This window comes from Lagopus leucura, unplaced genomic scaffold (genome assembly GCF_019238085.1).
Source record: "Lagopus leucura isolate 7727_CA_CO unplaced genomic scaffold, USGS_WTPT01 Super-Scaffold_100065, whole genome shotgun sequence".
Taxonomy (NCBI): domain Eukaryota; kingdom Metazoa; phylum Chordata; class Aves; order Galliformes; family Phasianidae; genus Lagopus; species Lagopus leucura.
Window position 1 is genome coordinate 415,648 of NW_024962309.1, and position 26,970 is coordinate 442,617.

Consider the following 26,970-nt stretch of genomic DNA (forward strand, 5'->3'; position numbering starts at 1 on the left):
GGGTTGGTTGCCTCCCATCAGATTAAGCTGCCCAGGGCCCCATCCAAGTTGGCCTTTGGTACTTCCAAGGATAGGGCAGCATAGCTTCCCTGGGCAGTCTGTGCCAGTGTCTCACTGCCCTCTGAGTAAAGACTTGCTTCCCAACATGCAACCTACATCTCCCCTCTTCTAAAGCCATTCCCCCTTGTCTTATCACTATCAGACTGAGTGAGAAGTCAAAGTTGGTCTCCCTCCTGCTCATAAGCCCCCTTCAATCAGTGGAAGATCACAATATGAGGACTTCCTGGAGCTTTCTCTTCTCCAAGCTAAACAAGCCCATCATCTATGTCACTGATAAAAACATGAAAGAGAACCGGTCCCACGACAGACCACTGAGGGATACGTCTCACCACTGCCTGCACCTGGACATGGAGCCAGTGACAACAACCCTCTGACTTCAACAATCCAATCAATTATTCATCCACCAAACGGACCTGCCTTCAAATCCAAATCCCTCCAACTCAGAGACAAGGATGTAGTGAAAAGCCATGTGAAAGGCCTGTAGAAGTCCAGGTGGACAACATCAGTTGCCCTTCCTTTGTCCACCAGAGCCATTACTCCATCACAGAACACCACCAGATTAGTCAGTCACAACCTGCCCTTGGTGAAGTCATGCTGGCCATCTCACATCACCTGTTTGTATACATTGAAATAAATATTTGCACATGATTTAGCGGAGATTGAAATAAACTGCGTCCACAGTTGGGATGTGCCTTACTGGAGCAGATGGGCTTCTTGAGTGGGGAAATTCAGCCTTTCAGATTGCCAGCTCTAGAGACAGAATTCCTCTCTGCAGCCACCAGATAGGTCCAACAGCTGTGCCACCCCTTTTCTTCCGCACTGTACCATTTCTGCAAGCATTACTTCTTTTTGTTGTTGTGATCCTATGGATTAGGAACCCAGTGTTCTGGGTGCAACACAAACACAGAAAAACTGACTGTTCATCCTTTTGAGAATTAGCAGGTGCTTTATACATAGACCAGAACACTACAGAGCACTGAATCTTTTCATCTGTAGTTAATATAGCTGGATTTAAACTGACAAATCAGAGGTATGATCTGATACTAGTGGCAGAGTCTCCTGTCTTTCAGGATTTCACTCACAGAGATGCAATCAGCACCTATTCCTCCCAGTTGCATTTTGGAGATGCTCCAGATGATCTACATAGTTCTGATGACAAATGGTTTTCTCAAAGCATACCAGATCCTCTGCATTACACTGAATGGACACACTAACCTCTACCTGCAAACCAGTCCTCTGCAGGGATGTGGATTCCCCTGACACACACTTCAAATACTAAAGAGGCAAAGTGGTTCCTACCAGACTCTGAGTTCTCTCAATCCTACAGTGTTGATCATTGATGACTCAATGTATTGCGAAGGTCATTCTCAATTAAAAGGTGTAACCTTTCTCTCTACTTCATACTTCACTCTCATTTAGCTATTTTTCTGTTCTGTAATGACTGTTCCATGAGCTGATCATACGGTTCTCACTACAGTGTAGCCAGAATGAGCCAGCACATGCCAGGGTTCCCTACCAGGTACCCTACAAAGAGGTTTTTAAGGTCTTTCTGTAGTTATGAAGCAGAGGAGCAGCACACCTCAAATTTCATTTCTAGGCTTTGTTTCTATAATTCTCGTGTTCCTTTTCTGCTATTGCACACATACGTAAAATTGCATTTCCTAATAAGCCTGTTTTAAGGCAGTTCAAATGAAGGGGAAGAGCATCTCTCTTTTGAATAGCTCATGCCTCAGCTCTTGTGGATATGCAGATAATCTCTTAATTGGCACATTTCACTCACCACCGCAGTGTGCTCATTAAGAGGATCCTCCTGTTCACCCTGCTGCATGGGGCACCTGAAGGACCGGCTGTGCAGGCAGTGCCAGGGGACCTGGCTTCACACCAAAGGCAGTGGTCAGCAAAGCCCCAGGCACATTGTGCCTGTTAATTAAAGGGAAATCAGGAGTGTTTGGAAGCCTTCGCTCATCCCTGTGGTTAATGGAATATCCAGAGAAGGCTGGACAGACACAATGACATTTCACACCTACCGTGGGTGCTCCAAACACTTCTGTCATTGTCTCAGCTGTCCCCTAGGTGCATCCCTCACAGCAAAGGTAGAAACAGCACTGCTTGGATAACAACCACACACAGTGTGCTAAACGGAGCAGCAGTGAATGTGAATTTCTCAAATGCTTCAGAAGGAGGAGAGCAGCACTTCTCAGAGTGGCTCTGCAAGAGTCTTGGAAGAAACTGTATTCAAGAAAATTGTACACAGAACAGAAAAGTCCACTGAACGATTTTACTTTTTGGTCAGTTTGGTATGATGTGGGTTCTAGAATAGATATCAGACAAGAGATAAAGGGAACCTGGATGTCTGATACAGAAAGCTTAGCTTAAATCCAGTACATTCTGATCCTGCTGCTTATGCACATGCTTAAAACCATTAGACTACATTTTGGCTTCCATAGGATTCTGAGCATGTGTAAGGAGATTAGGAAAACCAATTTATAGGCCGGAGGTCTGGTTAATAGCACAAGAGAGGAAAATGATGTGGAAAGAAAGAGAAAGCTTGTAGCCAAGCCACCAGACCATGATGTGAAAGCAGGCAGGGACTGGTCTTTGGCTGTGGTTGAGACAAACACTGCATCTCACTGCTCTGTAGGTCTGTAGTTGAGAACAGGGGGATAGAATCACCGTGCTGCTATGCCAGCAACATGCACCATAACAGCACATAACCCCAGCAAGGATCTGTAAGTGAAAGGAGAGAGAAAATAGCAGTACAAATGAGCAATTCCTCCCATTGTATCACAGCAATGTAGAAAAGCACTCAAGTCCAGAGCGTGCTGTTCCTGAGCGCGGATGCAAGGTCACACTAACACAGCAATATTTATTATTGTTCTAGAACAGCCCCATGTCATGCTGGCTTGCAGCACACAAAATGAGCAGCTCTGTCTCTGCTTGTCTGCATGAACCTGCACTTAATAAAATGGAGGGACATCCTGATTACCATTTATCAGCATGTTTACAGACTTTTTAGTCAATTCACTGCAGAGGAGACTGTCTAGAAGTATATATAGCATTTCGAATTGGAAGGGTGGGGGGAGGGGCACTATCAGCAGAGCCTCTACAACACTCCACTAAAATAAATATAAATTATTGCCATTAAAAAGCAAAAACGGGAGGAAAATCATGATCAAACTTTTCAAGAATAAAGCAAGTTTTGTGCTGGAAAATTTAATGTAGCCTTGTAAAACATACAGAGAGAAATACCACCTCAAACTGCCTTTAAAAAAAGAGAAAAATGGACAGCAATACAGCAGTAGTTTTTTTTCTAAGGATCCTTACTGTAAAGAAAACTGGCAAGTTCAAGAATCTTCATAGAAGGAATCAGCCGAGGCTCATAGGTAGGTAAAAAGACATGCCAAATAAAAGAGAGAGGAAGGGAGGAAAGAAATGCATCAGATGATAAGACATCAAATGGATAAAAGAAGTGGAAATAAAATATAAAAAAAAATTCAGAACTGACTCACTGGAAAGGAGACAGGTGACAAGCAAAGCCTTTAACAGCTCTGTTTGATATTCATGCTGTTGTCTGATTCAAAGATGATGATGAAATAGTCCTAAGCAAATGTCCTCGAAAGGAAACAAAGCAAACCTTGCATTCATGTAATTAGCAATCAACACAGGGAGAGGAGGAAAATATTAGAGTGCCTACCTGAAAGGAAACAAATATTGCAGCACTCTGAAACAAAGGCACAGCCTGATGTTCAGGGACAAGTAGCCATAAACACTGGCTTTCAATGAGCTTGCAATGTATAAATATTGATTCAGTAAACACAAACAGAGAGAAAAGTTGATTTTTCTTTCCCCTTTTTGAAAAGTCTGTAAAGACTCTGGAATTGGAAGAACAAATTGTATGCATTACCTGTAAGGACCACAACAATGAGTATTTTACTCTTCCATCAACACATATCAACACATCACAAGTGGGGCAATTTTGGCAGTACCTGCTTCATCAATCCTGTCATCAATGAAAACATCACAGAGTTTCTTCTGTTTGGTGGGGGAGCAATGAGGGTCTTGCAGGTGCACTGGTTTTGTGGTTTTGAGTTCTGGTTCTTCCAGATGGGAACTCACTACAGCCGCTATCACGGGTATTCACAGCGTGAATCCTCCAGTGAGAAATCCAAGCAAGTGTTCTTGAAAATCTGACCCTAAGCTCATCTCATACTAATTAAATCAAACACTTAAACACAAACTCAACCAATCATCAAGCCAACACTTGAAAATAAATGTTCAATCTTTTCCATGCTAAGGGTTAATGTGGTGAGTCTCTTGACTGCAATAAATGAAGTAAACCCACGCAATTCCTGTGTATAAAAAGTCCTGAATGATAAAGCCTATCCAAAATGAGACCCCTAGTTTGGCACTGTTTTTCCAAAATGCCCTCTTCCACATTGGGAACTGGCTTTGTGATGGGTCCCAAAGGCTCCACTTCAAACCTCAGCAACACATATTAGCAATGAGCATTTATGTGTTCTTCACTCAATGGTTCAATCCAGTTACTCTACTGTTCGCATAAGGCAGACACTAATTTTAAGAGTTTCTCATTTGCCTTCTGACTGCAGCTCATCTGACTGTGTTTCAGATCCGGCATGCATTTCTAAATAGTTTATCAGGAGTTAATACATAATTAATACACACTTTAAGAACCGATCAGAAATTGCATGTTTATGTGCTTATCCTGTTTTAAAATTCATCAATGATTAACTAGCACTTTTTTAAACCTCCTACAAAATTTATCTTTAATCCACGCTGTGACTAATTAATTACTCCATTAAGCCTGAAATACAGCTAAGCCACACTGTGCCTCTCTGCCCACCCAGCAGAGGTTCAACCAGCCAACCAACCGAGGTGAATGGTAAAAACAATTTAAAAGAAAAAAAAAAAAAACCAAGTAAACTAAAGGGAAAAGGTATTTTCCACTAGAATATATTTCCTTTGTTTTTAGCACTCTCCTCCATATCAGTGTTTTGCATGCATGTCTCGAACATTTACATTTAGATAATGAAAACTTTGTAATTCTGGCTTGAGCTGCTGGAAACTCCCTTCAGGTGATGGTAATGGGAGGCAACAAGACCTTACCTAAGATACTCTCCATGTAAACAAAAGAATTGAAGCCAATAGCAGAGCTCTAGTCCTGACAAAGCTTATCAGACAGCAGCATATGGTAAAGCAAAGGCTTGAGCATTTAATTGGATAGAAGTAAAAATAACCCCACTCCTGCAGAACTCAATGGAGGAAGAAGAGAACCCTTAAATTAATTACTTCAGAGAAGTCACCATCAAATTCTCCTTTGTTATCGCCGACCTTTCAAGGATCTTGGCAGATTGCTGAGAACCAAGCCCTCCGTGTTACATGCTGCATCACGTTGTCTGCAGGGCTTGGAGCATTTGTTGGCAAAGAATCCTTGATGTAACTGAGCAAGAATTTAGCAGGATAATTTAAGGCACGTCTGTGAAAGAGCATATTCATGTGCTGATTTAATTTCAAATCCTGGATACTAAGCACACAATAAAACTTAAACATTATTGCTATTATGCTAGCAAGAAGGATGGGTTGAAGGCTGGAAAACCAGGCATGAACTCCATTGGTTTCTTATATGCATCACACTTTACAACCAGCTCTCTTATCCATTCTGTTCCCTAATACAAATAAAACATTTGTGCACATCACATGGAAAGATTCTCAAAAACAACACTAAAATTGTTTCCTAGCCCAATACTCCACTAGAGCATTAATTTTTGAAATACAGGCTGTTAATATGATGAAAATCATTTGGAGAAGCAATACTGCGCTCTGAACTGGCCCAGATATTTGATGCATCTGCATATGTCACACTCCCACATACACCTGTATGCAAATAGCATGCTCTGCCTATCCACAGGATAGAATCCATGACCTTCCTGCAGCACAGCCAGGTTTGGAAAATGTTTGCCTAGAAGCTAATAGAAAAAATATATATATCCAGATAGACCATTGGACATAAGTCACAAAAGACTGCATCCAAGTCATGAATTGCTAGCACAGCAAGGTATGAAGAGATATATATGAAATGATATTAAGAAATGTGTATTATTTTTTAGTGCTATAGTCAACATCCATCATGAAGCTTCTACAGAATGGTGCTGCTGAAAATGTAACCAGTAGAATGAGGAAAAGACAAAAAAGAAGATCTCTACTTGAACAGAGCCAGAAGTATTTTACTAAGTGTCCAACATCACCACTGAGTCTCTGCAGGCTGGAGGAAGCTTCTCCTGTCCTCTCCTTACTACACTCCTCCCTATGCTTTCACTTTGTGTCTGTGGGTCTGCTCTCATTCATAATGCTATGACCCACAGATCCATGCCCTGCCCTGGGGTCAACACAGCCATCGTCATGAAACACCAATGTTACCTCCTTACTTCCCTACGATGCCTTCTCTGATGATTCATGCTACATCTCAGCACTGCCAGCATCCCCAGACAACATTATTCCTTGAGTTACGAGGTAATATAGCTGTGCCTGTAACCCAACGGCACTCTATTCACTGCTTCCTGCAGCACTGTAAAAAATTTCAGAGAACATCACTTTGGGTTTTGCTTTTTCCATCCATCCATGAAGAAAGATCTGCTGTGCCCATCACCGAGCAGTTGATGGCTGGAGCAACAGCTAAAGGCCAGAAAATATTTGTGAGGGTACTGGGGTAACTCCATTCTCAAGGAGGTACTCTATGCACAAAATAAACCTCAGCTCTGAATCTGTCACTCTGATGAACTGTTTGCCTTAAAGAATGGCCTTTGTTAATTCCTGATACTGAATTAATTCAGAATAGCCAAATATTAAAGGTCTATGTCAACTCTTGCTTGTTGTTAAGCTGCACACAGGCACTTCTGATAGGTATAGCATAAAATATCTCCCACTGTTGACACTCCCCTTTAACTACAGCTACTCAACTACAGTTGAGATTTATCAGCAATGCTTTCAAAGGTTGGGTCCATGCCTTTGCTAATCACAGCCCAGAAGTGCTTTTCTGCCCAAGAAAGGTGTTTCCTTTCCCACAGCAGGCCAGGCTGTGTGACTTAGCTTGCTTCTACCATCCATCTTCCTCTTCTCCTTAAGTGCTGGCTGCTAGTAAAGCTACAGCTGGGCTCTTCTGCCAGGGAAGGATATGGCAGAGGGCACAGGGAAACATTCACTTGAAGGCAGAGACTGACATGCTGCTTGCTCCGTAGAGTGGGAGAAGAAACCTGTGTGCAGTCGTCACTAAAAACAAGGAAAGGAAAAAGAAAAGAGGAAAAAAGGAAAAAAAAAAAAAAAAAAGAAAAAAAAAAGGAAAAAAGGAAAGGAGAAGAAACGAGAAAGCAAAAATGAAGAAAGGAGAAAGGAGAAAAAAAGAAAAAAAAAAGAAAAAGGAAAAACAGAAGGGGATAAAGAGAGAAAAGATAAGGAAAATAAAAACTGAAAGGGGCCTGGGAGGATCTGAAGAGAAGGATAAACGTGAGCTGAAAATCACTAACAGCAAACAAATGTAAACACATGAAGATGTCCACTTGCAAGTTATAGTAAAATAAAGCCATTAAACAAAACAGTGCAATTCTAGATTATAAATTAACATATTATTATATACATACATACATATCCATATATACACACAAATAAATGAGAGAAAAACCCATTTCCTTTGAGCTAAATTCAGCTGTATGCTGAATGTTTTGACTCGTATTGACCAAGAAAGGAGGAACAGATGACTTCTGAGGTCTGTCCCACATGGGCTCTTATATCATTTCTGTGATTTAAAACACTGGACACTAAACAGTTATATGATTCACAAGCTTTTTCTTTTTAAACAGGTAGGATTCTCCAAAATGCCCCCATTGAAGCAAGAGAGTCAGCACTGCTGTGGATGAAGGGAAACCATCTCCATTTGTTTACCTGACACATTTTCAAAAGGAACAACAATTTTCCCTTTCAAGTCCTGATATTTTTGCCCAGTGATCATCTAGCTTGCTGTTATATCTCCAACTAAAAGATGCACTGTAATTCTTTTCAGGTGAGGGTTTATTTTGTAGCAGCGTTCTGTATGCGTAAGGTACCTCAGAAATTAGAATCTTGGCCATGAAGCAAATTCTGACATCGCTGATATTTTCAGAGTGAAAAAAGTATTTCCCATCCATAGGAAACATCCAGTCACAATAAAACTCCAGAGGTAAGTAATGAAAAAAATAAGTGGCAATTCCTGGGTGAGAGATATGGCAGTTAGTTGGTCTTTCTTCTACAAAATCATACCTTCAAGTTTGGCAGGTTTAAGTCTAAGTGAGGTTATATAAACTAAACATCTAAAAGATGGCAAACTGAACTTTTTTTTTTCATGTAGGCATTGTGGTCCTGTCAGTAATATTGTGGAAGCTGCACTCAAGAAACAACAAAGCAAGTGCTTAAAATTTAAGTCACTAAGTATAACAAATCCACTCAGAAGCATATAGTCCCAAGGAGACAGATGCAAATAGATAATATATCATGCAAATTCTTCAGCTGTAGATCCACGGAAGTAGAGGAACTGTTAAAAAATATATATAATATCTGGAAACCATATGAAGATTTTAGCAACTGTAAACAGTATAAAAAGCTTAAATGATGCCCAAGGAAGCTGGGTGTTAGGTCCAGAAAAATAACATAGAAGTATCCTTAAGACATAACTTGGGGAATTCTGAGAGTTCAGTAGAAGGTGGAAAGGCAGATGCTCTGAGGAGAGCACAGTGTGATGAATGGAGGCAAGGACAAAGGTCTGGGCTCTGTATCAGTTCAGAAGCAGCACTACAGGAAGGCTTAATCAGGGTTTGTTTGCATGTGGCACTGCAGTCACCCTCTGCTGCAGAAGGCCTGGAAAGCTGAATGCAATGTGAATTGCCATGTTTCAACATCAACTGTGAATCTATCTTCATGCCAAATTAATGGTGGGAGAATGAAGGCTCCTGCAATTAAACTCATAATAAAGAATTTTTGGACTCCTAGACCCATTAATGATTTTTAATTAATTACGTATAAGCGGAACATTTGTTACTTGTGCAGAACAAGACAGACTTGGATTCATTGACAAATGCCTCCGTTTTTTTTCTTGGCCCTCTTGGCACAACCCTTTATTTACAGAATATTTGACTATAGTTTTTCCAGTATGACATGTAGCTTGACCTCTTATGGGTGCAGGTAACTGAACAAGTTATCAGTAATCACATCCCCACTGTAGCAGTTTATCAAAAAAGAACAGTAATATGCCATGTAGTCAAGGCAAGCAACACTCAACCTTTGGAAGAAAAAGAAAATGACTGAGCTTTGTTTACAAAATCACAGAATCACAAAATATCCCATGTTTGAAGGGACTCAATAAGGATCATTAAGTTCAACTCCAAATCTTACTATGAAGTAAGAAAAGAACTTTGTTTCTGCAAGTTGCTTGGTCTAGGAATAGCTTGCCCCGAGAGAAGGTGAATGTGCTTCATTCCATCTGCAAGGCTAACGCAATTTCCAGAGTCCATTCAAATACTCACGTTGTCCCTTCAAGGTTTATAAAGTCCACTTTTGTTAAAACTTCTGCAAAAAGACCTAAGCTAGTTGTTTCATTATTAGCCCATCATGAGTTGAGCTAAATGCATAAAACATTTTTAAAGAAATGTTAACATCAGAGTTAGAGCGTATAAAAAAAATCCTAATGGGATGTTGGGTTGCTGTATATGGTCAACAGCTCTTCAGAGGAAACTTTGATGACTTCTAAGTGAATGCAAATTCATTACACTGCTCTAGTGATGTATTTCATTTTACATGCCGCTAACTTGAGGATGGTATTACTTCATAAATAGGAGCTTTGCCACAGACATCAGTGGGTCTCTGGCTCTCTGATCTGGGTGTGCACTCAATGATCAGGAACTGGAGGTGAGCGACTGAAGAACTGGTCAAGAACAGGGTCAAGGGAATAGAAGAAGGAATTTTCATTTGACTTTTTGTGTTATTTTTTTTTCTTTTTTGTAACTTCTCCTTGGTGAGCTGGATATTGTATTCAGCTATCCTGAGTGACATTTTAAATATCAGATACTTCTTCCTCTCAGATGAGTTTAATCTCTTTACGGAGAAAAGAGCGATTTTAACAGCTGAGCAGCTATTTTTCACTGTGAAGGTTATTAACCTTTGGAACAAAGTACCCAAGAAGCAGAGCCTTCCTTAAGTCTTCAAGTGACTTTGGTTGAGGCACTTTTTAGTCAAAACAAGCCACTGGGTTTTATAAGCAGTGTAATTTCATATACGATTATTTTGGCCCTTGAAGAAGGCAAAGCAGGTGGCCCAGAATCTCTTTAACCCTAATTTTTAAAAATCTATCAGTGTAGAACAACCCCAATTCAATCTTCATTAGACATGTGAGGCAGTGAATACAATATGCTAGTAATATCTTTCACTTACAACCTATGTGGAAAACTCATGGAGCCAATATTTAGTCCCTGCCTGATACATAAAAAACAAAGAAGCCTGACCCATTTTTTTGAAAGCTAATATAATAAATGTTTGGGAGCTAATCATCAACAGAAAAAGTGCAATCAATGCCTCAGATTGACAAAGCTTTTTGCACACTGGGACTATTAACATATTCAACATATTCAACAAATAAAAGGAGGCAAAGAGAACACCCATTGACTTTGTTTTTAAATAAAAATTTCAAACAACTCCAAATTGCCAGTAGGTTGCTTCCCCTTCCGATTTGTGCAATTTGTGTTCCATATGCAAAACCACACAAACTGCCTTCATTCCCCTGTGCCACTTTGCGCATGACACTGATGTGGCTTTTGAAGCCAGAAGCCTAACCTATGATTTAGAAAGGGAAAAGAAACGGATCAGAAATTTACATTAAAATCATGCAATTGCACTGCACTGCAGAAAACTAAAAGGGACCAGGGAGAACCTGAGTACCTAGAAGTAAATCTCCATTGCATCTGAATATAGTATAGACATTTTAAAAGAACTAAATAGGCATGTGCTAATACCACACCAACACAAAGCAGACCACTTCAGACAGGCTTTTGTAGCAGGGACAAAACAGACTCAGTGGGAGTCCCTCAAGGCTCCGACAATGCTTTTTTTTTCTTCCCTGCTAAAGCTCAAGCCCCAGCCCTGTTGTTAGCATCTTGCACGGAGAGAGTGAAAGGCAATCCTCTCCAGCTGACCCCCGTGTAAGTAGATGGGAGCGGAAAGCCTGCAAGAGGATGGGAGAAATTTTCAAAGATTTACAGACTGATTTAGTTGCTCAAATTGTAATGAAAGCCATTGTGACCTTGCTTGAATTTTTTTTTTTTTTTTCTTTTGACAGTCTGACAGTTTGCAATGCTCATGCTATAAATTAAGGGCAGAGTTTAGAACAGTCCCTAGTTCTTGTGGCATCCAACCCTGGTTGGTTGGTCGGTCTTCCAATGCCAAATCCGTGAGCATAGATACCATCCAGTCTTGCAAGGCAAGGCTGAGCATGGAAGCTGTCCCTTGTATATTCTTGAATCTCATTTAGCTCTGAATCATGTCAGCCAGCATAACACATGTCTACACTCAACAGTAATGAAGCGGTAAGGTTTATTTGTCTGATTGGAAGTGCAGGAAGGATCCAGAGTGGTAGACAAAGATCTAGCCTGAGGTTCTTCCATGAATTAGAGCTATAAACAGAGAAAATTTCAGCGCACAGAGCTGCATTAAACAGGAGCAATGCATAATTGCATAATGGGGGTTATGCATTATGCAGACTTCAGGATGTTCCCACTTACATGCTTCTACCTCATTCTTGCGCATAGGGAGAGAGCTGCTCTCAAGCAGAGGAAGATCAAAAGCCAACTAGATAGTTTTGCACAAATTCTTAGTCAATTACAGTATTTGCAGCTTTTCTTTCTTTTTTCTAGTAAGTATGAAAAGGACTGTAAGATGAATTTGTTACCAAATAACTGGTGATCTTACTGCATTGTTCTGTCTTCTGCCATTTATCCAGCACAGCACATTCTCAGGTAAAGACCTACCCCATGGGAGCAATAGAAGAAAACTAAATGTTAAAAACATGGAGACTTCTATTTCCACAAAAACTCTGAGACATTATACATGGAAATAGAACTAGAATTAAAATATGCCAGTCTTAGGACTTCTCTTTACATACATATGCTTGAGTCTACACATAGACAATGAACATCTGTCCTGACCGTCAGTCCTCCTCAATACTCATTCTGTTAAGTTAAATGGATAATGATGACCCAGAAAAATCTTATAATGTGAAAAGTACATGGTAATTAACTAGCCTTTAAGAATGACACTGCCGATTATTTTGGGACAATCCAGTAATAGTAGAGCAATGGAGTCTGAATGGGAAAGACAGTGTCAGAGGTACAATCCGAACAACAGTGGGTTTTGCCTGTCATTCATATCAAATTACTGTGTGTGTGTGGGGGGGGGGTGGGGGGGATAAGAAAAGCTATTTATAACCTGTCAGTCTCAAGAAACCACAATTACGATAATTTAATTAACACACGGAGAAGCTTCAGGCAATCACATCGTTCTAAATTTAAGAAGTAGCACATTTCAGGCCCAAGATGATTTAGAACATTAACAAATGCTAGTTGAACCAGGGCAAGAATTTGATGGCCTTGTTGGTTCCCCTTAAAGCATCCATCACGGCAGAAAGATAATCCAAATGGATGTGTTAGTGAAAGATGAGAGCAGTGAAGAATCATCTGGGGTTTCAAAGGCCATCATGCAGAAGAAGAAGCTGGTTTTTAATGAGAACAGAGTTTGAAAATGAGCAAAAACACACAACTTGAGTCTATTCATCAAAGCTACAGTATGCATTAGAAAAGTTTGACAAACAGCAGAGCTAGGATGCATGAAAGTGCAAGTCACCAAGAGTGAGCCTGACCTCTTCATAGGGAGCTTGTTCTCAGAGATAAATGGGTCCTCCACTTGCCCAATGCGCAGGAGGGGCCTTTATTCTTGGCACAGTGCAATCACAGGACAGCTTTTCCCCACACAAGACTGGCATTTGGAGTCATTCAATAAACAGGATACAGCCAGAGGTTTCTTACAACCTGGATTTCAGTCCTCAGTGGGTGATGAGGCACCCAGAGCTGTTCATGCCCCTTCCCTGGAGGTGCCCAAGGTCATGGATGGGGCCCTGGGCAGCCTGAGCTGGTGGGGAACAAACAGCTCATGGCAGGGGATGGAACTGGACAATCTTTAAGGTCCCCTCTAAGCCAAACCATTCCATAATGCTATGAACTCATTGGAAAATAAATTGCTCCTTGTGCCTCTGTTGCCTCTTTCTGTGCCAAACCTCTATGGATTACACACTGGGTCCAATTCTTCCCAGTGAGGACTATTTCCTTCAATATTTCCATACAGTGATTGAACTTGGGAGTTGTCACAGCTGCTGCTCAAACACAAATATCTGTAGTAGTAATAATAACCTTACAGTGAGTTTACCTTCCTTCACTTTCTGTTATTGATTGCTTCTAAATTGGATTAAAATACGAGTAACATACAGGAAAAGCCTACTTCTTCCATATGAGAAAGGAAATATGCCAATGTATTTGTTTGCAAAGAACAACAATAACAAACCTTCTGCTTTAAAGCTGGTTCTTTCATTGTCTTTTAAGAATCGGAGATAAATATTTCTTCTACTGCAACATGTATTTATATCTGTATGCAATAGGAAGCACTGCACACAGACCCAATGCTGAATGTACCAAAAGATCTGTGCACACAACATAATTTCTAAGCTCTGCCTGTTGCAATGAAGGACATGCCACATTCCCACAATAGATTTAGCAGGCACTGAGTTTTAAAAAAACATAATTTTTCTCCTGATATAACACTTTTGCAGTGCAGCTGCAGACACAAAATAGCAAATACTGTTACATGACAAAATAATTCAGAAATTTCAGTATCAAAATCAAGACTCATTTATTAAAGTCAGTCTTTCCCTATTTAGGTCTACACAGAGCACATAGCTGTACAAGAGCACAACAGCAAAATTCCACCTCTGATCATCAACAAACCGATCATGCTACTTTTCCCCATAGGCTAATAGCAGAAAGACTATTTTTGCTTCTATTTTTTTTCTGTATTTCAGAGGAAATCAGACAATAGCAGTGACAGGGAAAGGGGAAAAAGAATGGAACTGTAGCAGCAAGGAGCTGTTGCATAAGATTGCAATCTGGGTGATGCAGTAACTAAAAATTAGAGTGATGTTACTTATCCAATGAGTTTGGAGATCTACAAATGAAAGATACTATGCAAAAAACAAACAAACAACAACAACAACACCTCTCTTTTTTGCCATAGGGATAAAAAAAAAAAGATAAGTTCACACCCTCCCTCACAAGGTCCTATGATTTTCCATAGGATGGTGCCCACTGACATGGAGCTTTCCAAGAAAGCCTTTCTGGCTTGCTTACATTCATGAACTCCTTGTGTCCTCACCAACAGCATTTAAATGTATCTAACAAACCTCAAAAATAATAAATTTGAAGTAAAATGCTTGAACTATGAAACAAGGATGTGAATTTTGCTGTATTAATATACCATGGGAGTGAGAGATCTCAGCTGATCAGCATTTCCTGCCCTTTATGGCCTTTCCTGCTCTTGCAGGTAGAAAGACTTCCATGGCAGCTGGATGGCTGCTAGATCTACAGGCAAGAACACTCTGTTTCTCCTGCACCCTTACATGGCTTAAAAAGGCAATGAGAAAACAGATTCATCAGTCCAAGAAGCCAATATTCTCAAAGTCACACCCTCCTGCACCATTCCATACACAGTGTGATAGAATCATAGAATTTTTTGAGTTGGAAGGGACCCTTATAGGCCATCTGGTCCAACTCTTCTTCAACAAACAGGAACAAAACTACAGCTCTATCAAGCTGCCCAGTGCCAGGTCCAGTCTGACCCTGAGTGTCTCCAGGGACACCAGTGTCTCCAACAACAGCATCTCCTAGCTCCTACAAAGTATGTACAACCCCCAGGAGATTCCTAGGAATTGACTCAGTCATCTTTTTTATGTGAGACAGATGTAAGACAGAGATGTACAAGCAATCCAAGCTTATTTGGCTCCACAACAGGCAGATGTGATAAAATCTGATTAGTGTCAAAAATGTTTACAGCTGCAGCCCATCTGCGTTCAGTCCCATATACTTGGCTTGCAGTGGCCAAATACCAGAACACAATCACAAAGGAATTTTACACATCAAAGCATTTACAACAAGGAGAACATGACAGAGATCTGTCCACTTCTCTCTGCCAAGCAGATCTTGCTAGCAACACAGGCAATCTCCTGACAATAACCTGTGGATCTACCTTAGCGGCAGTAACACAGTGGGTTTCTTCTAGCAGCATCAGAATGCCTCCAAACATGGATGCATTTAGAAACAAGAAGCAGAGCCAAGTGCACAGCTCTCATCCAGCACCCAGCCTTGCTCCACTGGCTCTGCGTTGGATGGCATAAGTAAGGTCTCAATGTCAAGAACCAAGTCAGCACTGTTTTTCCGGAGGGGAGCTCAAGGAACATTTCCAGCAGCAGGATACTTAATAACAAGGCTGTTCGCTTCCTTTCAAGTGAGATTTTTGTGTGTGTTCGTGTGTATTTAAAAGAAGAAACAAATGAATGGGTTCGACAGATTTCTCCCTGTCTCTGCTAGCATTCTCCCTCCTGGCATGAGCTACATAATGGACTAAAATTGATTTTTTTTTCCCCTCCTTAAAATACTGGCAGCACATCACAGAGCTCAAGCAGAAGCAGAAGAAGGGGTGAGAAAAAAGGAGAGATGGAGAGGGTAAATTGCATCTGTCACAATTCCAGCCACGCAGGAATCCTTCACAAAGCCTGAGCAATGATTATAAAAGAAATACAATTATTTTCTTCTCTTGTACAAAGCTTTTACAGTGCAGTTCTGTCACTCCTCACCGTGCATAACACAAACTGGTTTTCAGCATATGGCAAAATAAAGGGAGAAGAAGAGGTGATGGGGGGGTGGGGAGGATGCCATTCTGTTGGATATGTCTGTATGAAGAGCGCGCATCCTCGGTGCAATTTCAGAGTTCTGTCAATTAGCTGTCAGCCTGGATGAGATATAGTAGAACAAATGCAATGCTGGAACACAGGAAAGCTCCAAGCCTAAGTGAAAATTGGGAGATATGGGCTCAGCTTCTTCCTCTGCCACTAATTTCTTGCTTTATCTCAGAGCGAGCTCTCGGCAGAACACACATTGTAAGAGCAGATCTCAGATCAGCTAAATTCCCAACCAGACACCTGAATAAGGATTGAGTAAGACTTTCAGAAGTGCTCAGCAACCTCCTGCAGCTCCCTTTTCAAATTCACGACCAGCATCTCAATTGCTGCTGATGTGCAGCTGGCTGAGCTCTCCCGGAAATACAGGCAGGCATTTTGGTAATATGTTTGGGAAGTCTCACGCTTTGCAAGTGCTGAGCCCTAGAAAATTTGCCCCTATGCAGTTATGACTACATTACTTAGTGCTTCTGTAGCACAACCTCCAGCATACTGACACTATGCTTGCAACCACAAATAAAAGCAGTATGTGGAAGGCTGCGGGAGTTAACACAGACCAGTGTTAACAAACACACATTTCTACCTTTGGACCTAATCCTGAAGATATTTCCAAAATTTACCTCCTGCTCAAACCTCTCACTGGCCCTGTGCCTAAGAGGTTTCTCCTCTGACCCACTTCTGACATATTTCAGAAACACTGCAGGGAGGAAATCCACTATTACTTCAGTCTTTGCCTAATTTCTACAACAGAGCTTGTGACAAAGTTTCATTGCATTTCAAGCAGGAACTTAAGGTCCACTGATAATCACAGAGAGGTGGAGGAAGAGCCAAAGCACCAAAGGATACGAGAGAGCTCAACTAACATGGGCCATCCTACAGCTTTCCTAAATGCAGTCATTAGAAAAAAAAAAGACGACTGGAACTTCCTCCTAGGAGGACTAAGGACTCCTCCTCCTTAGCTCCTAAAATGAGGGCAGTAGGCTTTGGAACCAACAATCACTGCTTCCCACTTGCCATGTTCTTCTCTTTGCATTGCACTACCTGGAAAATCACCTTCCTTTTACATTACACCAGATCATGTAAAAACTTAAGCCTCTGCTGTCAGGTCCTTGCTAAATTTTCTTTATGTGAATGTAAGACCAAAGGGAATACTGTCACTGTTCTTAAAAAAGCATACACAAAAGACAAACAAAACCCACCACTCTGCCAAACTACTGAGTGACTTTTCTCCCCTGAGGCTACCATGTCCCATAAGATCTTGCTTAGATCCTGGACATCCTTTCCAAAATGAGTTACAGAACCACCTTTCCAGAGCTGGAATCTTGGGCTAACAAGCATCTGGAAAGAGAAGACTTCTTTTTTTTTTCTTTTTTTTTCTTTTTTTTTTTTTCCCGTTTTGCATCTTCCTGCAAACAACACAGTATGATGTTTAATAAATATATGATAATCAACAGTGGCACGTCAGCTTTTCCTTTTAAATTAGGCTCAAAAAGAAGAGGTCAACTGTAGCCCAATATGTTTGCATATGTTATATTTCTCTACCAATCTATTTCTTCCCACTGGCAAGAGGGGAGCAAGCAGAATTCAAAGCAAACACAATTTTGCGCAACGGATTTAGCAAGTATGAATGCAAGTGACAACTGCCCTGGTTTTCACTCCAGTGAAAAACATAGAAGCATCACAGCAGAGACATTCTTGTATGTGAACAGGTGGGCTTGTTTGTCAAACTCTGGGGTATGGTTAGACATGGAGACATGAAAGTGTAAAGAGCAACACTGCAGAGTCTGTGTCAATTGTCTCTCAAAAGGTTTCACATCAACTGTACTCAGCTAACATGGAAAAGATGTTCACTTGGTTGGTTGGTTGGTGGTTGATTGTTCAGTAACAGCCAGCCTGAGAAACAGAAGAGGAAAAACCTAGCAGAAAGGAGGAAACATTTATGGAGTGATGTTCCTTCTCCCCACATAGTGTGTTATATGTGGATATTCTGTGTGCTATGTATGAAACACATCATTCTAGCTTGGTTTATAAAATTGCTTTTTATGCTCCATGATCTTCAGCAAATGTACAAATAAACATGAGAGAGAGAGGGAATAAGAAGCACAAGCACAAAGCAACTAACAAAATGTGATAGCAGCAGTCTGCTAACTGGATGGTGAGAGCCAAAATCATAAGCATCCAGTTATTTTAGAAAGCTTTGCCAATAGACTAAATAGAATACCATGGGCCAGGTGTCAGTGATTATAATCCCACTGATGCCAAGAGAGTTGCTCCCATTTACAGCAAGCCTGACTTTGGCTGTGCCTCTGTAGTACAAGAAATAATTCATAAAGCACAGAGTTAAAAGCAGCCTTGCAAATTGCCCCTGGCACCCACTGCTTGCAGATAATGACCCAACACGGGGCAGCTCCCGCACACTCATGTTGCTTTGGTGCAGCCAAGGCATCTTGCTGAACTCAGAACAACCACCATCACCACTTACTCACACGTGCAGCTGCTGTTAAAAAATGAACCTGTGTGAATGCCTAAACATGCTACTCCAAAGCCAGTTCTGCCATGGAAAGATGGTGGCAACATATGAGAAGAGCTGGATACTTGAAAAAGAAATTCAGAGCTGTGACAGTAATGGCTGTGTCCAGCACAGCCCTAGGCTGCACACAGGAACATCCATTATCACCAGCTTCCAACAGAGGAATACACTCAGGCATATTCTTTCCTAGGTTAACACAGAATTAACCCATAACTAATTAACCCATTAACCCTTCACAGAAAGATATGCAGGTTTTAGACATCCACGGTGCTTCAAGGTGTGTATGGGTTGGCGTGTGAGAGCAGATATTGATATGAAAAATATTAATGAAGTAAAATCGATAGAACCTTAAGTAATTGATGCTGACAACTGCTCTGCTTTCATTTTGATAACCAGGTACTCTTCTCCCTCTACATGTTCCTGTTTTGGGGGAAACCTTGGCCTGAGCCCAATGAATTAGCAAGTCAGACCCGTGGGAGGATGAGCCTGAGCTGTCTCACTTGTCCAAAGTCCAAAGCAATAGTTTTAGTAATAGTTTTCCCACAAGCGGGTACATCTGGGTAAATTAAAAATTGATAACAAAATATTCCATTTTCTTCCTCCCTTCACCGCAACATTAAGCCTTTCCATTGCTGAAGATACTACAGGGATTTTTTTCTTACCATTCCTAAGTACTGCACAGTGAATATGTGTCCTTTCACAAGTGGAACCTTGTAGCTATGGAGACGAAGGATGTTAAATCCAAGCTGAAGATAGTATTTCAGTGGGGGCTTATGGCTGCTACATGTGTCTTCAGTGATCCGCTGCTTTCTGTCTCCTCCAGTCCTCTGTGCTAATAGCCAACGCTTATTAATACCATGCAGATACAGAGCATATGTTCTCCCAGTCCCAGCACTACTGCATTCAGAACAGGCTTCCTGAATTTACACCACAACGAGGAATCCCAATGATAATGGGATAAATAGCCTGACTTCTGCAAACTTGTGAGCCAGCGTAACTTAACCTGAGCAGCAGCTGAATCAAACTGCTATGGCACTGCAACAGCACCTGGAAACCAGGTGAGCTGGGGTCCCCTTGTGTTTAAAGCTGTGCCTAACACTCAGCAGCAGCAGGAAGAAATTATGCCATACTGACCTTCGGTTATCAGACCTGGTAGGTCTATCTACCTATTTATTTATCTCCCATAATCCAAATTATTTGGATTTCAGCCTCCCAAACAGCAGCAGGTGTCCCCTTATCTTTTGTGCATTATAATTACGATCCGAATTTCCTTACAATGGTTTCATTACGTGCACTTTTGGATATGACACAGGGATTCAACTGTCCTCCAAACCATCTTTAAATTAAACAGCTCCATACCGAAGCTAATGACATTTTAGTGGTGTTAAACTTGAGCAGGAAAACAAGGCAGCCTTTCAGGTGAAATTAATGCTCCTTGTGACAGCTGGTGAAAATTCACAATAACTTTGTTAGCATCTTTTTATTTCTATTTGCACTGCTAACAGAAAAGAAGCAGCCAAAGCACACATTGATTCACATAATGCTAGTGGAAATGACAAGGGCACGATAGGTGCTTTTCCCTTTCTGAAGGCAATGCTGCTCCAGACCCCAAATCATCTCTATTTTTGCTTCCCCTTAGTTCTGCGGTCCAAACTCAGATAGTGATTTCAGGTGCCAAATACCAGACATCATACAGAAGCCCTATTTTCTGAAAGTGCAAAACATCCAATTTTCAAAAATGGGGATCCAAGAATCTCAGCCTGCTGAGCACTGCTCAACTTTAACACACCTTTCAGACTACCTCACTGCTCAGAATCTACCATAGCCTATTCAACGTGCATAAAAAGATATGATTGAATGTCAGCAGGCACACTGACAGTGTATTCAGGTAGGATAACCACAACCAGGGAACCAAAATCCACCATGACCTCCTAATCACGTACAAAGTTAAGTAATGAGTACCGAAATGTAACCATGGAAATCCTCCTCATCAGGAATAAATAAGCAATTATATTCACAAGTAAAAACGTTTCTTACATACATATTAAATAGTGTCAATGACAACGCAGCAACAAAAAACTACAGAATTTTCTAGCCAAAGCTTAACAACAGAGCAAAGAAACACCAACAGCTTTTCTTACTTGTATTTCTCCATACTTACTAAATCAAAATTATACTGCATCCTTAAATGCATGCAACTACTGTCTTCACTAGAGCTGTATCTCAAGCTAAACCTTCACCAAGCATCTGAAAGTTTTCACTAAAATAGGAAAACCAAGAGAAAACCCCTCTCTCAAACTCAGATATTTGCAGATGTTTAAGCTGGGGCCTTTGCAAGGCTGAAATCTACAATAAGCTAATGAAGAAGCATGGATGTTCCTGGTTATCTATCAAAACAAGTAAATGCTCAACCCAAACCTATGGTGCAGTCTTGCTGTTTCCAGGTTTACCCCCTGAATCAGACAGAAAATGCAGAAAAGCTTTGGCATTATCACCAAACGCATCAGAAAACCCCAAAGATGTGACATGGGGTCTGGAGCAGAGAGGACTCCATGCTTATTTTTGAAACAGAAAGGTTCTTAAACTTCTCTGCCTCTAGCAATACAGGAAAGATGGGCCTCATGCTACCACCGATAATTAAATAGGTGCAGATGAGAGGGGGATAATGCACCTCTCTTTTATCATAGGTGTTTACTTCATCTTACACTAATTCTACTTTAAGTCTGAATTGTTCAAAAATAATCACTGTCACTTCCCTGATTGCTACAATTTAATGAGATAACCTTGCATGCTGAGCAAACCCTAAAGCAAAAAAAAACCTCATTAATCTTTCTAGCATTTAGAGACACCTCAAGAGCTTCAAACATTTACCTCTCCTTCCCAGCAGCTGAAATGGTTTTAGGAGGATCATGGTTCATACCTCACATTCCCTGGAGCCAGAGATGGTATACGTGCAGGGCCCAGATCCATTAACGGATACATCCATGGTCTCAGAGTTTGTTGGCTTGTAGTCCACGTAATACTCCTGTAAAGGGGAGTTCATTTGCCTTTCAGACTCCCTGGCCTTTTTCCTGCGCCTCTTCATGAGTGAGTGCTGCTGGAGCTGCTTCATGCTGGCTGGATAGCGCTTCCATGACACGTAGATAACCAACAAAATCATGGCCACGGAAAGAAAGAGGGCCACGCTCCCAGCAATGATTTTGTGAAAGGAAACGTGCTCGTATTCGGGTTCCACTGCAGGTGTTGGGAGGTCAGTGGAGGGGCTTGGCACCACAGACGTTGGCTGATTGCTTTCAAGTTTGGAAACGGTAGGCTTAGGAATAAAGACAGGTCTCTGGGGGGTTCTGGGAGCCTGATATGATCTTTCAGTAACCACCACCTGGATTTCGGCACAGATATTGTATGTCTCCACAGCATCGCTCACTTTTTCACCCTGGATTTGTTTAGGGCCTGCACATATCATAGTGGTTTCTTTATTTCCCTTGAAATTCTTAAGCCAAGTGAACAGAGGGCAAATGCTTCGAGTACATTCCCACATATTTCCGGATAGAGTGATGGAGATGAGTGAGATCCATGTATTGATGGTCTCCTGAGAGATGTTGGTGAGTTTGTTGGAATCCAGGTTCAACTTTTGTAGGTTGGGGAGGCACTGGAACGTCCCAGGCTCTATCCCTGTAATGTCATTTCCTGATAAATCCAAGTTGTGCAAGGAACTCCAAGTCCACGTTAACCCTTGGCTGATAGACCGGATCCTATTCCACTGCAAGTAAATTGAGCGAAGGTTGAAGAGGCGTGGGAAGTGGGCGAAATTGATCTTAGAAAACTGGTTGTGCTCCAAATGGAGCTCCGTCAACTTCAAAAGGCCAGCGAAAGCATTTCGGGATAAGCTCCGCAGGCGATTGTAGCCCAAATCCAGAAAATCGAGGTTACGGCAGTCTTGGAAAACTCGGATCGGGACGGATTTCAGTGAGTTAGACCGCAAATGCAAGATCAAGAGCTTACGAAGGCCTTTGAACTGCTCAGACTGCAGCACCTGCAACTTGTTGTACGAGAGGTCCAGGTTGCGGAGGTTGGGGACTGGGTGAAACGTTTTGTTGTGCAGATGGGTAATTTTGTTGGAGCTCAGAATTAATTCCTTCAGCCTGCGGATCCCCTGAAATGCATCCTCATCCACGGAGTTGATGTAATTATGGTCAAGATAAAGCCATATGAGCTGATTGAGGCCCGCAAACTGATTCGATTTAAGCTTCTGAATGCTGTTGTACCGCAACGATAAGCCTTGAGACCCTCCAGAAATATTCTGAGGGATGTCTCTGAACGCGTGAGATTCGCAGTACACAATCTTGCCATCGCATCTGCAGTTCTTGGGGCAAGCTCGCTGAGCCCCCGCAAGCACAACAAGCAGCACCACAGGAAGTAGCACTAACACCACACTCATGCCCCTCAGCTGCTTAATTAAATGGAAACCTACAATATTAAAAAGAAAAAAAGAAGTGCATTGTAAAGCTACCCAAATAATTCAGCAATGGGTTTCTAACATCCATGGGGTTTCTGATAAAGCCTTCGTGAAGCAGTGGGTTTTGAAGACAACCTGTTTGTGTCCTGGCTTGCACTTTTGGTTGTATAAATGTCTTTGCTTGCCATCTCTCCTACCTGCACCATCACCGGCACTACTCTCGTTATTCAATTACTTGTGTGTGATTTATGAGCCCTTAGAAGGACCAAGAGCCCATTCTCTATTTTCTGTTCTCCTGTACATCATCTCTCAGGGCTGCTGGTATATCCTTATCGCTAGATGCTGGGATTTTAACAATAAACATATTTGTCAAGTCACTGTGCTGAATGCTCCATAGTGCTGGGAAGGAAATGAGGCAAAGCTTCTGGCATTTACATGGTGCTAAATATGTTCCCTGATAAAAGCAATTGCAAGTTCAGTTCTCCCAAAAAGTGAGGAATCTACTTATCATAAAGTTTGATCCGTCTTTAATGCACCCATTTATTGTAAAACTAAAAATTGTAGGCTTTACTTTTTACACTTAGTAATTATATTTGAGAGTAGGTTTCACTTGTTCATTAATTTCCATGTACCTTAAATGCATAGAAATGCACAGAAACAAAGTTCAATCATATTGGGAAGTATTACTATAAAATGCTAGCACGGGACCTGAGTAACAAGGTAATGTTAGGAGACATTTATTTAAAATGAGTCCACAGCCTTAACACTTACTGCCTTAAAGTTATCTACACAGAGGGGTGAATACCTAAGCACTTCCTATTTTTGGTATACATTCATTGCATATCCTCTGTGAAAATATACATAGAAATACTTACATATAAACACTGCCCTTAGAGCAGCAATACACCCAAAGTTTAAGGGGGGAATTTCTGTATTGTAGCTGCCGTCTCTTTTCCCCAGCCCTGCTCATATTAAGATTCTGCGTTTCAGATGTCAAAATTCTCCTGTAGAACCGATATCATTGCATGGCCACAGTGCTATTTTCTACATTCTCTGAATAATTATGGAAGGGGCTGCAGGGGGCTGTCAGAGTCCCCAGCACATACGCACGCTCTCCTCAGCCTGCAGTGATTTTAGGACTGATGCCTCTGTGTCCAGAGTTGCAATCTTACTAGGAATTAAGATACATTCTTCCAGTAGGAAATATTCTAAGGGCCAGTATCTCCTTGATAAATAATCACCTCATTATTTGTCACATACAGAAAACCACCCTTGTGTTGCAGTTATTTCATCTGCTTTTAAACCAAGGGGGCAATCTACAAAATAATTCCTCATCTAACACGCCCCTGACTATGCATCTCTGCCTTTCACTTTAAGGTTGGATTTTTAATTTAAATTCTCATTTTTTTGCTACTGCCTATGTGTCAGCAGCAGCCAGCTAGAAATATGTTCTTGCTGTTACAGACTTGGGGGTTGGGGGGGGGGGGGAAGGAGGGAGGGAAATAAACCTGTCACACTTGAAAAAATAAGACTGGCAAATGACTGCTGGAAATCCAGCAGCAGTATTAGGGCGCATCTTTTCAGAACCACCTATAGAACCAAATCAACCCCTTCCCTTTGGCTTCCCACCTAACCACAAAGTGTTAACAGTCTGTTCTGACAGCCCGAATAATGCCACTACAGGCTCATGGAATAGGAATAGAAACCCAGAAGAGATGTGGTGCGGGCTGCCTCACGCATGCATGTACCTCTGTGCATCATGTGTGCAGGTGTGTGGGTGGTTGGACAGACAGGAACATACAGCCCTTCACCCCATGCATGCATGCACACATTAATTACATACGAAACCACTGCAGGAGGAAAGGTGTGTGCGTTTGGTGGGAAGGTGTGGGGGTGAATGCATGATCTAAAAATACAATAGCAATGAGTACAATGAGTCACCTGGCACAGGAATGCGCTGCTGGTTAGGCTGTTTTCCCCTCCCGAACAGCTAATAATCCAACTGAACAAAAAATATGCCACACAGCTGCAGCTGTGCTGACAAACAAGCAAGAAAAGTTCACTTACCCATCCTTTTGTCACCAACAACCGTCCTCCTCTTCCTCTCGCCAGCTGTTTTCTTTGCTCTCTCTTCCCCTTTTTGCCTTTTTCCCCTTTGCCTCTCTCTTCTTTTTAAAACTGCTCTTTTCCTTAAACCATCAAAATCTTCATGTCACAGCACGGCTGCCGCTCGCATCACCGCCATCCAGCGTGCATGCCAGAGCCCCACACAAAGTTCCCTAGAGAGGACAAGCAAGAATTTTGGGGATGAGGAAGGAAAGGGAGAGGGAAGGGGCTGGGGGTGGGGAAGACAGGACGAAGGATGGGGGGGAGTCTGTAAGAGGTGGGGGGGGGCGGGGGGGGGTAGGGAGGGACTCTAAGCTCTGAGAGCCATTGTGTAAGTCATCAGAGAACCATCAGCATTAAGTGGCAATCTGCAAGGAAAAGCTACAGCACACCGCGAAGGTAAAGCAACTTCTCTGGGAGAAACGAGAAGAAAAAAAAAAAAGAAAAGAAAAAAAAAGCTTTGCCGGTACCTAGCATCTCTCATTCTGCTGCCTTTTGCCATTCCCAGACACAGCAATCCATCTCCAGCTCCCAGCTCCCGAAGCAGGCAGGCCTCCCGTGCCGTGTAACCCCCCAGTTAAAGACTGTGCAGGATAGCTTTATCCATTTAGCTGGTCAGGTTTAAAGTGTTTTGTAGCTGTGCTGAGAGGCAGCTCCTGTCTAATTCAGAAGGCTTTCCAGAGAGTGATGATGCTTTGGAGCTTGTTGGTGCTAATGTTCTAGTTTGTGATACACTGAGTGCCCTCCACTGGAGAAAACAGATCACACATTAAAGGCATGAACAAGTGCTCCTGTCATTGCTATGCAGACTTTCTTCCTTCAGAAAAGAAAATTAAAGATACAGCATTGCCTCGCTTACCACCATCCCTCCCCGGACCCTTCTGCCTTCCATCTATTGTTCTATGTTTATGGGGTGGATTTTCTTGCAATGAGCACAGAGCATTGAAAAAACAACACCTGGTCCCTGTGTATTTGGTACCGGATCTCTTTCTAATCCACCTGACCTGGATATTTTTCTTCAGCACACTCCACACTGATTTTATTTTCCTGCGTTCTCTGGGTGAGCACAGGAAAAGGGATGCCTGCAGATTCAAAGTGAAAGTCATGTTAAGGGCAAGGGGAAACAGGAAACACACAAACTAATCATCCACATATAAGGAATTCAGTTACATGCAGCAAATCCAAGTGTAAACACACTGAAAACAGTCTGGTGTCCCTTTTTTTAAAGCGTTGAATTGTTGATTCTTTTCCATCAGCAATGATGAACAAAGCAACAATTTTGAGAACACAAAGCTGATGGTGCAGAATTCACCTTTTTTCTCTCCTGAATTCATCCCCCTTGGCCTCCCCCAGCTCCCAGGCAGTGACTTCTCACGCTGCTCAGGATGTCAGCAGGCTCCAGCCCTGTGCTGGGATCCAAGACGCGATGCTTCCGCTGCACTTTACCTTCTGCTATTTGTCTGGCAGGTTCACCTGGGCTGGAGTCAATTCTCCCTCAGCCAAAGGGATCTGGAGACAGTGAGGAACCATGCAGAGTGCTTTCACCTGCTGCTGTTTGGCCCCATTAACCACAAGCAGCAAACAGACCTCTCAATGGATGCCCATGCAAACACAGACGTGACTTCTGGGGTTTCAAAGCCATCTCAGAGGGCAGCACTGGACTGTTCCCCAATACTTTTAACCTGGGTTACAAAAAAAAAAAAAAAAAAAAAAAAAAAAAAAAAAAGAAAA

The 26,970-nt window shown here is 41.8% G+C and overlaps 1 protein-coding gene across 15 annotated transcripts in view; it reads right to left on the reverse strand.

Annotated features, from left to right (window-relative positions):
• Positions 1-26,970, reverse strand: part of LRRTM4 (leucine rich repeat transmembrane neuronal 4) — a 419,106-nt gene that overhangs the window by 175,783 nt on the left and 216,353 nt on the right. For 10 of the 15 annotated variants that reach the window (XM_042886905.1, XM_042886904.1, XM_042886903.1 and 7 more), the window contains 4 exons: positions 26,552-26,921; positions 25,710-26,321; positions 25,201-25,412; positions 21,598-23,144 (listed from right to left, as the gene is read on the reverse strand). In XM_042886905.1, the coding sequence (XP_042742839.1) occupies positions 21,598-23,144; positions 25,201-25,204 (1,551 nt within the window). In that variant the 5' untranslated portion in view covers positions 25,205-25,412; positions 25,710-26,321; positions 26,552-26,921. Of the gene's footprint in view, positions 1-21,548; positions 23,145-25,200; positions 25,413-25,709; positions 26,322-26,551; positions 26,922-26,970 lie in introns of all 15 variants that reach the window. The other 5 variants (XM_042886899.1, XM_042886896.1, XM_042886897.1 and 2 more) reach the window with 5 other exon arrangements.